Genomic DNA, 13398 nt, shown 5'->3' with positions numbered 1-13398 from the left:
CATTGAATACTGATTATATTAGATATAAAGGATTATAACTGTTATTTTTAATTACTTACCCAAAATATTAAATTATAAAATAAAAAATAGATAGGTTCTAATTAAATAATGATTGGTTTCATAGTCGATAGTCGTACGGAAAAGTTAAAATTACTGATAAAATTGTGTGTGTTTAGTATGTTAGAAACGTTTTGTGAATATTTATAACGGAGTTCACAAATCATAGGTATATTATAATAAATATGCATTCACTGTCAGCTTTCACGCTTGACCCGAGTAAGTAGGCCCCCTTCCCGAATTCCACAAAAAAATTAAAATACTATTATTGTAATACCTCCATATAACAGACTATACTCTATAAGATTTAAATCGCCTTGCAACGGAAAATACCAACCTATAGGTACCTGTCTCAAGGTAGAATACACCCGGCAGCGACCAGTTTCCTTCCAGCGGCGTGTATCTCGGATCTCTTCATAACGACATAGGTAGTTACCGGTTGAAAGGGAAAAAAGTGCGTAAAACCAATATTCTACTTTGAGACATATGTAAAGTACCTGTGTATCCTGTAATTATTTCTGTATATTTTAGTCTCGCTATAATGGAAAAATCAGTTAGTCCTGAGTGATTCCGTTATAAGGTTTTACTGTATTATATTATTAAAGTATAGTAAGTTTTCATAGGCACCTGTAGCGGACGACCAATAGTTGATTCGTCTTCTAAGGGGGTGGGGTGCAATATCCTTTTGGTCCAAAAATTTTACTTAAAAGACCAACAAGAAATTTGTTTTTTTATAAATAATATAAAACTATTGTTAATAGGTAGTTTATGATATCTAAGGAGCATGAACCCCCTAAATGCCACGCCTTACAGGCACAACAATAAAAATTATATTATAAGTAGAGTTTTGACTGTTGTTTTTATGTACACTATAATACATTTTTTTGCAGTTAATTATGTATTTATGTTTATAATTCAGTAATCTATAATCACACGATTCGTTCTTGTCATAGGTATTAAGGTTACTAAGGGCCGTTCTTACAATGTCCGGTAAAGTGTCGGTTAACGCTAACCGGATGATAACAGATTTTATTACCGGCAGAATTCCGCCGGTTAAGTGTCTGTTAACTTTAACCGGAGGTCGTAAGAACCAGCCTAAAGGTACTAACCTACCTATAGGCTATAATCTCCTAGATTTTACTTTTATAGATTGTTTTTTATTTTATAAAACATTTTTAGAAATTTTCTTTTAAGTTATAGTTACAAAATTATGTATAACGAGTATAACGACTATTTCATGATCTTACTGAAATCGTAATTGAATTTAACCACAAATAATAATTGCCTATATTGTAGCTTTAAATGTGTTATAACTTATGAGTTTTTTCCGCGTTTCAGACGCCTAATTATAAATCTAATTACAACACACATTACGCGCTATAATCGTCTAGTCGAGTATTGTACATATTCTGTATTCATTATCTCATCCTTCGGATGACGGAGACAGTAGACTAGAGTAGATAAAACTTGTACTTAGTACACTAAGTATACATACATATTAAACCTACGTATCTTTTTATAATATAACTTTTGTGGTGTCATATTATCGTATAGGCCGTGTATTCTTAATTAAATTTACAGAAATTAATGACTGGTTGTAATTTTAGTTATAGTCCACTCCTTTCACACACATACCTACACTAATTGATAATAATAATTTTTTAATGTATATCTTTGACAGTGAACATTTCTTCGAACAAACATTTAAACTGTATTTTAATATATTCGTAATAAATCAGTATTTTATATTATATTACAATTTATTTTCATACTGTAGAATGTCCCCTCCCTATAATAAATACCCTGGATCTACGCATATCGAATAGTCTGTATACAATATACTTGGTGTTACAGACTAATAAATTTTGTATTATTTGTCACACGGTGTTGACACCGATGCGGTCGGGATATAAAATACGACCCATGCCATTTGTGGCAAATTTATTTTGATCAACCTGAGTATCAAATTTAAGTGTTATGCATAATAATATAGTATATACTATAAACTACATATACAAATAAGATATAAAAACGAGAATTATAGCCTATAGGTCGTATATACGATATAAAATATCGATAGGTATACAAGATATGTGTAAAATGTAAAGATTGTCAGCTTACTTATTTTTACTTTTTGAATATTTTAGTAAAAAACAATTTTGACCCTCATTTTGTAACATTTTAGGTGTTGTCCATGTGAGGATGATAATAATAACTCAACGATAGTAAGTTATTACAATTAAAGTGACAGGTACTTGGATATTAACAACAGAAAGTTACACTTGAACAGTTAATGTAATTGTATCGAATCACTTTATATAATATTGAGCTTTGCACAATACTATTTATTTTTTTTTTAATTATTTATTTATTTAATGTATGGATTTTTGGTACGTAAACCAATTGTAATTAATATGTTTTTTGTTCAAAAATAAACAATACGTTGTAGTTCCTACAAGTTGAAAAAAATATTGTATAAAATATTATGCATAGGTAATTGCATTTTTTTTTGAGTAGATTTAAACCTATTTTAACATTAGAGTCTATAATGTCTAATTATTAGATATTATTACATTTGTATAAAATACATAAATGGATAGGACATTCACATTTTAGGCTTGTGGTTCTATGGAGCTGAACTGATAAGATTTTGAGGCCGTTTGTTTAGCTTTTTGTATAGCGAGATATATATATAGATAAATGATAATCAATACTCGTCACTCGATAGTCGATATAGGTCACAAATATCTATATATATATTACACTAGATAGCCAACTCTCTTCAAAAAATGACGACTAGCGGCCATATTCAGGTAGGGCAATGTTTACAAATATTTATTATAAAATATTTCTTATCGTGTCATCGTGATAATTTATATAAGCAAAATAACCAAAAAGTCTACCAATTATCATACAGTAACTGGCATATAAAAACAGTTTGTAAACAATGACTGAAAAAAAATAATATATTTATTTTGTAGCCAATATGGGAATATTATTTTATTCGTATTTGTAAACGGGTAGAACTCTAGAGTTGCGATTGAAAAACCGGTTTTTACTAATGGTGTAGACGAGTCTTGTCCCTTGAGTGAATCGTGAATGTGAGTGTATTTTTTTTTTTATAGAAGTATGAACTATATAAACAATGTAAACATTCAGTAAACACAGCACCACAGCAGCTGTTATCGATCTCTAACAACCGCTTGCATGATCATCAGATTACCACATGACAATTATAGTGTTAGTGTACAATCATAATTATTTTTTGTAAAAAAACCGTCAAAACCTAGAATTCCAATTGTCTCAGTCCTTATCAATTGTAAAAACCTGTATTTTTAATTAAAATAAATTTGAGGAGTTCGAATAAAAAACAAAAAATTAAAAGCAGTTGACTAATTTTTGATATATTAGTTTGTCTATTTTATGACTTTTATGCATTTTGAAAACAAGTATTATGATCTGTTTGAAAAAATATTTTCAAAAAATGTTATGCAATCTTTAGAACTTTGTTTATTTTGTAGAAAAAATTATGTTCCCACGGACCACGATTAACAAAGCTCAGTACAATTAGTTTAAAAGTACAAGCAGCCGATTAATAACAAAAATATCTAAATAATTAAATATTATATTTATAGTAGTGTATACTGTATAGCTGGTTGTATAATTGGGTAAAATTTGGGTACCTAATAGAAGTATAATATTTACAAGGTAGGTATATATGTTTTTAATTTGTACTTATAATACACGTTTTACGTGATTCAGTGATTGTGTTTTATAAACAAAAAGTATTTTTATTTGATTCGTTGTTATTGTCATCGGTTATTTCTGAAATAACATAATTTACTATATTCGAATAGAATACATTACCATGTTTTCAAAGCGACAGTAGTCTTGTACATGCTTGGCATCATTTTCTTGGACATTGGCGTCAACGGGATGCCTTTGTTATTAATTTGTGACATGATTTTTGTAAACATGATTGTACGTCGTACGGACCGAATGGACGTCACACAATTAAAATTTTGTAAATCGGAACGATCGACGATTGTTGCAGTGGAAAACTTGGTATATTTACGTTCAAGAGTTCACACTTTCACAGACCTGTAGCAGTTTAATGTTATGCAACTGTTGACAATCAACAATGAAATTCACATTAAATAGCGATTACAGTCTATGTAAATCGATAATAATATAATTATAAACAAACTACGGAGTACGAACTCGAATCACAATCATTGTTCATGAATTATGAATCATGGATGCATCAGGGTCGACCAAAATATTTTCCAGGCTTCCAGCAGCTGCTGCATTGACGCGCTGTGCCCAATATACAATAGGGACAAAATAAAAACTATTAGTTATTTATGTTATTTTCCTCCAAGGCTTGGAACGTTACGTTGTGATGAACGATAGTTTGTCCAACATTGGCTTTTATATAAAATGTTTTACGTTCGATTAGATTATATTTTATATTTTTGTTGTTTATGCAATTATGCATTATGCTATGGAGTATGGGTACAAATAATGTTTATCTAATATGAACGAATTAAAACGGACAAGGACTATAAATACTGTATAAAATATGCGTAAAATGTATATGTGCTTAAACAGTATAATAGGAATTGGAGTTATATGACTTAACAAAACAAAGGCATAAATAAACAAGCAAATTGTCTTATTTAACACCCTATTAAATACGTATTAGCAAATAATAAAAATATATTAACTGAAAACATTGAATTTTAATTTAAAAAAAGGTGGCAGGTGGATGTCGCTTTGATGTACAGTAGGTTACAAGTGGGTCACTGTATAATGGATGGTATTAATTTTGAATTCAATGATATAATATCATTGTATAAGAAAAATGATTCTGAGCGGAGACGGTATAGTCTAGGTATAAGACATATTATATACTTATATATGGTATTAAAAAAAACATTGACCTATAATAGGTAGGTACCTACCAATAATAAATTCCAAATTAATCATATCACAATATCCTTTAGGTACTTATAACGGGTTATACATCAACAACAAACCGTGATACTATCATAGATAGGTATATAATAGTATACTTTAGAAGTTTCAAGTACCCACGAATAATATTATATAATCACAACAAAATAACAAAAAAAAACTGTGACTAAGGATTTTTAATATTTTTCAAATGTCATTGTAACAATATAGTAGGAGCCTTGTATTAAATTTTCAAGTATTTTTACTCAACAAATAAAGTTTTATTGACATTCATAGAAAAAAAATGCGGGTAAATGGATGTCCCTCTGCTGTGCAGTAAATTACAAGTGGGCCACTGTAATGGATGGTACTTATTAAATCTAAATTTAATATATAATATCAGTGGAGACGGTTTGTCAGTCTAGGATATTTTATATTGTATTTATATTGCTATTAGTCATTACTAAATATCTTATTATTAATATAGTAGCCGGTAAGTTGAATTAATATTATACAATAACAAAAAAATAACTATAATCGTTATTCTTGGTTATATAATATATAATTTCGTCAAAATTTTAACTTAAAATAACAATAAAAAAAAAACTGTGTTTTTATATATTTTTTAGATTTTTGGTTACAGAATTAACTACTTACGTGCAACCTTGATTTTAATTTTCAACTCTTAGCTATAAAAGTTTTACATTTTATTAAATTTTAACAACAAAATAATTTGTTAATTTTAAATTATGTCAAAATTGAATATGTCAAAAGAAGTCAAAATATTTTGAAAATTATATGGTGTATCGAGTATAGAAAATGAGAATATAAACATTCAGTGAAATGTTCATGTATGGTCATTTGTTTTAGAGTTACACCAAAGTCCAATATCGGTTTTGTCTAAAACCAATTCTGCGTTTCATAGAGATTAATTAGTTAGTCAACCATTCTTTAATTAACCCTACAAAGTAAGTCAAAGGCAGTCAAAAATCATACAAATAATAAATACCTATTATAGGAATAGGTGTAAAAATAGCTCTTCTAACTCAACTATGAAAATGCGAGTAAGTGGATGTCGCTCTGCTGTACAGTAGGTTACAAGTGGGTCAATGTAATAGATGGTGTTAAATTTGAATTCAATGATATAATATCATTGTATTAGAAAAACGATTCTGAGGGAAAACGGCCAGTCAGCCATTATTGTGAATAATGTAATTAATATAGAACCTATTTATGCGGGACCTTGTTTTAAATTTTTAATCCTTAGCTATAAAAGTTGAACATTTTATACATTTTTAACTAAAAATAATTATTAAATTTTAAATTTGATATATTTTGTCAAACTTCGAATTTTAAATGCTTATAAGAAAAAAAATTGTGCCTATGTATTTTCAATATTTATAACTGCTGTTATAACAATATATCAGGAGCCTTACATTACATGTTCACGCTTTTTTACCCAACAAATACATTTTTATTGATATTTATAAAAAAAAAAACGTAAGACACGTTATATATTTTATACATATACTTAACATTGGTTGGTAAAATGGTAAGTAGTTATAACTTGTTAAACCGACGTTATATTTGTTTATATACACACCTATATATCAACGTAGGTATATACCTAGGTAACTAAATATAAACTCTATTATGTGTGATACATCAAAATTTCCAGTCCCCGGTATCAAAGAATCAGAGAATTATATTAGGTAGGTACTTATACCTATATTATACTATCAAAATGTTTACCTACATTTGCTTGTAATTTAGATTTCAGTATAGACGACGACACTGAGAGACGGGTAATCACGCTTTGATAAACAACACATAAGATGTCTTTAGATAACCACAACGTAACCGCAAACATGGTATAGTCATAAACGAATAAAAGAATTAGAATGTTTGTCATACCCTGATACCCTGCAGTGTGATTGTAATTAAAAAAAGGTGGGTAAGTGGATTTCGCTCTGCTGTACAATAGGTTACAAGTGGCCCACTGTAGAATAGATGGTATTAAATTTGAATTCAATGATATAATATCATTGTGGATATATGAAAACGATTCTGAGGATACTGAAGATACTGAAGCTGAAAATCGAAGCATCATTTTAAATATTTATCGTGTACACATACAAAAAATAAAAATAAAAAAGGTGAGTAAGTGGATGTCGCTCTGCTGTACAGTAGGTTACAAGTGGGTCACTGTATAATGGATAGTATTAAATTTGAATTCAATGATATAATATCACTGTATAAGAAAAACGATTCTGAGCGGAGACGGTTTGTCAGTCTAGGTATTAGACATACCTATCATATTATTATTAAAAAAAAATTGACCTATAATAGGTATTAATAATAAATTCCAAATTAATCATATTACAATATCCATCAGGTAACGCGTTATACATCAACAACAAATCGTGGTACTATCATAGATATACAATAGTATACTTTAGAAGTTCAAAGTACCCACAAATAATATTATACAATCATTACAATCACAACAAAATAACTAAAATAGTTATTCCAGGTTTTTTAATATGTAAATTCGTCCAAATTTGAACTTAAAATTACTATAAAAATAAACTGTACTTATGTATTTCTTAGAATTTTTGGCAACAGAATTAAATATTTACGTGGAATCTTGTTTTAAATTTTCAATCCTTAGATATAAAAGTTGAACATTTTATAAATTATTAACTACAAAATAATTATTCAATTTTAAATTTGATAAATTTTGTCAACATTTTAACTTCAAATGCTTATAAAAAAAATTGTGCCTATGAATTTTTAATATTTTTCAACTGCTATTGTAACAATAAATCAGGCGCCTTGTATTAATTTTTTACACTTTTTGGACCAATAGATAAAACTTTATTGATATTTATAGAAAAAAAAACTAAAAAAATTGAAAACTTACAATGTCCGTAAACAGCTCAAAGGGGTCAAATTATTTTCAAAATTTTATCGTATATATAAAATGCTAATATAAACATTCAGTGAAATTTTCAAGTTTCTACAGTCATTCATTTTTTAATTACAACAAAATAAGAAAATCGTTGAAATTAATGTAGCGGTGCCGATCACTTATGTGGATCTGCATGCTACGGATGCAATAAAGGACCAATTGGTAACTTCAGTGGTAACCACGAACACGGTCAACCCTAGGAGCCGATCTCTTGTCATGTCTTCAACAATTACATTGAACGACATGGATTTGGACGTGGTCAAGAGGCGTGCGAGCTTTTACGCTGCAAGTCGACTGACCAAAGTGTATTGTTCCATGCCAAATATCATGTTGATGACACCCGAAACGGCAATCCAAGTGCCGTCCGCCAAGATTAGTCCCAATGGAGCGGATGACCCCGACAAAACTCAATGTTGCGATGCCGGTCACCTGTGTGAAACTGCAGGATACAATAATGGCTTCAATAATGACTGCAATAATGAATCGAGTGGTAACCACGACCATGATTAAACCTATAAGAAACGATCATTTTGGAAACGTACAAAAAAATTTTGTTGGCGATTATTGTGCTGAGCGTAGTTCCGAGCAATTGCTGTTGTGTCATTATAGATACTGCTTTATATGTATAGTTAATATACCGTATAGGTACAATCTAAAATAGTTATTTCTATGCTCTGTCGAAGGTGTATGATATATGTATAAAATGTATTAAATGTATAAAATGTATGAAATATATGAAATGTATAAAATGTATGAAATGTATAAAATTTTTAAAATAATTGTACAAAATTTCGAAGTAAAATGAAATGTTCAAATAATAATTTGTATCACCTACACATTATTAAATTATTTATGTTAGAGGTATATATTATTATGTATAAGTTACACTTTTGATAAATATTCCTGTATATGTAAAAATATTTGAAATAATTATAAACACATAATTTAAAGAATAACTCCCGTATACTCCCGTATACAATATAATAATATAACAATGCATTTATTAACATTATAAGACAATATTACCATACTTTTTTATGCAAGTTTAAAATTTCAATATTTATTTTAAAAATAATGAGATTATTGAGTATTATTTCTTACAGGTAAAGAGGCCTTCACTTCAAAATATTTACCACTTATTAGTTATTAAATAGGTTTTTATTATTAGAGATGTCAAACTCAATAATATGGTCACAACCCGAACTTTTAAATCGTACGTCGAAAGTCAAACTGAAATTTTAATGGAATGTCCAACCGAAAACCAATGTTTGGCAAGTTCCTTAAAAAAAGGAATTCGTTCCGTTCCTCGTTCTTTTTAAAAAAAAAGGAATTCGTTCCGTTCCTTGTTCCCTAAAAAAAAAAGAATTCGTTCCTTTGTCGTTCCTTTGGAAAATGAACGAGTTCCTTTTTTAGTTCCAAATAAAATAAAAATTCTTACTTAATCATTAATGTTTTTTTTTCATATGCATACCTACTTCTTTAGTTTTTAATTCTAATATAATATACAAGTGCGTTCATATTTTATAATTCTATTTTGAGGTTTTCTTTAAAATTAAATTGTTGGCCAACGTATATCGATTGTATAACGTCGATAGTCGATAACGATCACTAATTAGCAAAATACATTAAACACTTTAAAAAAATATATATCTTAATTTCAATTATTTACATACTTATCTGTATAAATTATTGGAACTAGAAAGGACCTAATAATTTTGTTATTTTTCCTTGAAAAAAAGAACTAGTTCATTTTCTCGTTCTTTTTTTTATAAAAAGGAATTCGTTCATCGTGCCGTTCCTTAAAAAGGAATTCGTTCCTTTTGGAACTCGTTCCTTCCAAACACTTTCGAAAACGAACTGAACAACACAGTGTGATGTCGAATTCGAAACGGACCCGTACCTACCAAATACTTCATTTAATACCGAACTGAATCCTAACAAAACTTTGGAACTAAATGTCGAATCAAACTTCTTAGTTGTATGTTAAAATAATTAACTAGTATAAAATACAGGTGTATTTTTCATCGATAATAAAGACAATAGACAAAAAATGTTTAAAAATAAACTATAAGCACCAGGAAACTTTTTTTTTTGAAACGTTTGAAGTGTTAAAAATTTTTTTGGAGTTCAGATTAATATTATAGAATTTCAAACTTTGATCTTAGTTTTTTAATTTTTAAGTGATTTGTGAACATTTTTAAATATTAATATTTTAGTTTAGTAATGTCATAACTCACTTAAAAATTAAAATATGATAAGAAACCAAAGAGAGAACACAGATAATATTCTTATATTTAAGTTTAATGGATTAATTCATTCAAATTTAGTCAAGCTATCAAGTACCCACCAATACAATATTGGAATTGCTTGATGTAAATTTTGGTATACTATTCGTTAGTAAGATGGAGAGAACGCATGCGGGTATACGACGTCCTCATAAGGTACATTAATTAAAAGAAAAAAGAATATTTTTTTTGCTATGATATATAATATTGCGTTATTAAAAACTGGGAAGATAATATAGAGCGTTTTCAATTCTAACATAATATACAATATACATTTCACTTATTAAATTTGTCACAATTTAACTACTTACATTTATATGGAGATCATAGAAATTTTTTTCAAATTTTAGTTCAAGTGTGTTGCAACTTGTAAGCAATTTATTTTGCATGACATAACTGCTATGTGCTAGTGTCACATTGCTCCACATTGTAGCTTTTATGATAAAATTGTTTTATGTATGATATATATTAATATTATGTTTAATAATGTGCTGTTGCCTATTTATAATGAAAAGTACCTACTTAAGTACATTGTACATTCTAGTATAATATACATACCTATTTATAAATTATAAACAATTCATTAAGTACCTACTGGCTGAATCCCAGTATGTGGTCGTTACTTTGAAAGTTAGAACTTATGATGACAATGTTGTAGTTATCTACAATATTTTGTGTAATATAGGTACATAGAAAATGGTTAAAATTAAACCATATCCCAACTCCTAAGTGTCTAGAAATCGTTTAAAAATATAATTGTTTTTATGAATGTGTTGACACTCAAACGACATTGAAGTTCAATAATATTTTACTTTACATTAGCGAAAACTGTAATTGACAAGCCAATAACATGTTTTTAGACATTGATATATATTTTTTAATTAATTATTATAATATAGTGGTATTATACTAGATGATTAAAATACACAATAATATGTCATAAAATATGAAAATAAAATATTTGGGAATTGGTATGCATGAATGTAACATAATGAGAATTCATAGGTATATGTTAAATACATTGATTGTTATTTAAGTAAAATAACTGTCAACATATTGTAATAATTTGTGTGAACTAGTGGCGTAACTGCATAAAAACATTTGGGAGGGGGCAAAAATAATATATTCACCAAAATTGAAACTATAACCTAATTGTTTGTTTTTACACAAGTCTTAAAACTCATTTTATAGCTATTGCCTATTAGATACAAATCGTTGCTACCCATATCGTTAAATAATATTAAATATCTTGATACTTACGACTAAAAGTCCTTTAACTTGTTTGAAAATAATAATATGATGATAACCCTTAATCATAATTTATGAAATAATATTATTGTGTTATTTTTGTAACCCAGATAATGCGATCCATTATTACAACAGGATACTACTATACAATAATTTGAGGAATAAATATTTTGAACTTATAAATGTATAAATATAAATGCAATATAAATGCAATTATAAATGCATTCTTTCTTTACTTTCGAAGATTTAAAAATGCCTATCTACTGTTGGCAAATGTAACATTCTCCCCCCCCCCCCCCCCCGATTGTATTAAATTTCAGGAGGCAAGTTCCTGCAATATCACACTTTGATAGAAATTATTGTTATGTAGGTATGTATATTGGTTTTGTATAAATAATGAATTCGATTTTTTATGTAACATGACTTGTTGCTGATTAAAATTATTGAATATATTTTTAAAAATATTATCGTATACTGGACTTTTTTACTTGGATTTTTTTTTCGTAAGTCTGCAATAATATGTTTAACTGCAGTGTACTCGTAACATGTTTTATTGGTAAAATTATTCTCTCCTTCAACAACAAACTGACATTTTCTATTTTTTATTTGTTGTTATTGCATTTTTAGTATGTCGTTTCTTCGATAATTTTTCAAGGTATAGTGTCTTGAGGCAGTTTTAATTAAATTCCATCATTAATCACGCAACGACTTCGTGGAAAAAGAGCAGCAGGCAAACTGATTCGGTATGTATAAGTGAAAAATCTAGAAGAAAAATTACTGCTGTTCCTTATATACAAACATAACATATACTACACTCACGTACACATAAACACAGATTGCTTTGGGGATAATACAATAAGTTACGTTTTAAAGAGTGAAGGTAGGGTAGAGTCAAACACTGGTAAACACGACAGGAGAAAAATGCGTGCAACACAATTACACGAACCCCTCCCAAGATTTAATAAGATTTCTTTAAATTTACCGAAAACTACAATCAATTTAACAAATTAAATTATATATGTATATTATTATCTTATATATTAATATAGTATATAATATGAAAAGCGGTATGCCTATATAGGTATAATATTCAATATATATAAATAAATATTAGTTATACTCTACAAATTGTTATATACATTATAGTTTTCCACTAGGTACCTAAGTAATAATAATAAGTAGTGACAATAAAATAAAGATACTTAGTCATAAATCATAATAGAGGTGGACCTATTATTACCTATATAGTTATTTATTTTTAATAGTTCAGCGATGTGTAAATATCAATGGAAAATAAAGAAATAAGATGAATATTTAAGACATTTCACTATATATAATATAATATAGGATATTCAGATATTCCTATATTCAGTAGGTATTACGACTTACGACTCACGGAGCTACAATAGGTACCTACATTATTACGCCAATAAACTCGTAAAGTCGCATCGTACGCAGCTGCTGTCCTTGATTCTTGATATCCAGTCTAGCATTCAAATACCGACTTCAGTCAAGGTACCTACTAATATTATATTGTTATGTATATTTAAAAGAAATGTGTAATCATTACAACTAAAGAACAATTTAAAACTGATATTGCTTGTCTTAAAATAGTCAAAATGTTGTTAAAAAGTATGTTTTTACTACCTACACCTAAGGATACTATATTTTTTTTTCAAATCAAGTAAAAGTTATTTCTAAACTGAACTTTCTTAATATCAATCTGTGCTCATTTTTTTTTCCCAATTGAAAATTATATTTTATTAGTACCTATGTAGATAATACATTAATACATAATATAAATCTGTGGCTTGGTGCAAGAAGGGCCTATGTCACATTTTGACAAAATTTAGATTATTTGACCAATGTCATTAAAATTTG

At 28.1% G+C, this 13398-nt stretch overlaps 1 protein-coding gene across 1 annotated transcript in view; it reads right to left on the bottom strand.

Moving 5' to 3' along the window:
• Nucleotides 1–4285, bottom strand: part of LOC100575061 — a 5641-nt gene extending 1356 nt beyond the window's left edge. The window contains exon 1 of the mRNA XM_003245757.4: nucleotides 3925–4285. Coding sequence (XP_003245805.1) covers nucleotides 3925–4034 — 110 coding nt within the window. The 5' untranslated portion in view covers nucleotides 4035–4285. The remainder of the gene's footprint in view (nucleotides 1–3924) is intronic.
• Between the last annotated feature and the right edge of the window lie 9113 nt (nucleotides 4286–13398).

Source organism: Acyrthosiphon pisum, chromosome A1 (genome assembly GCF_005508785.2).
Source record: "Acyrthosiphon pisum isolate AL4f chromosome A1, pea_aphid_22Mar2018_4r6ur, whole genome shotgun sequence".
Taxonomy (NCBI): domain Eukaryota; kingdom Metazoa; phylum Arthropoda; class Insecta; order Hemiptera; family Aphididae; genus Acyrthosiphon; species Acyrthosiphon pisum.
This window is presented reverse-complemented; position numbering and strand designations above follow the sequence as displayed.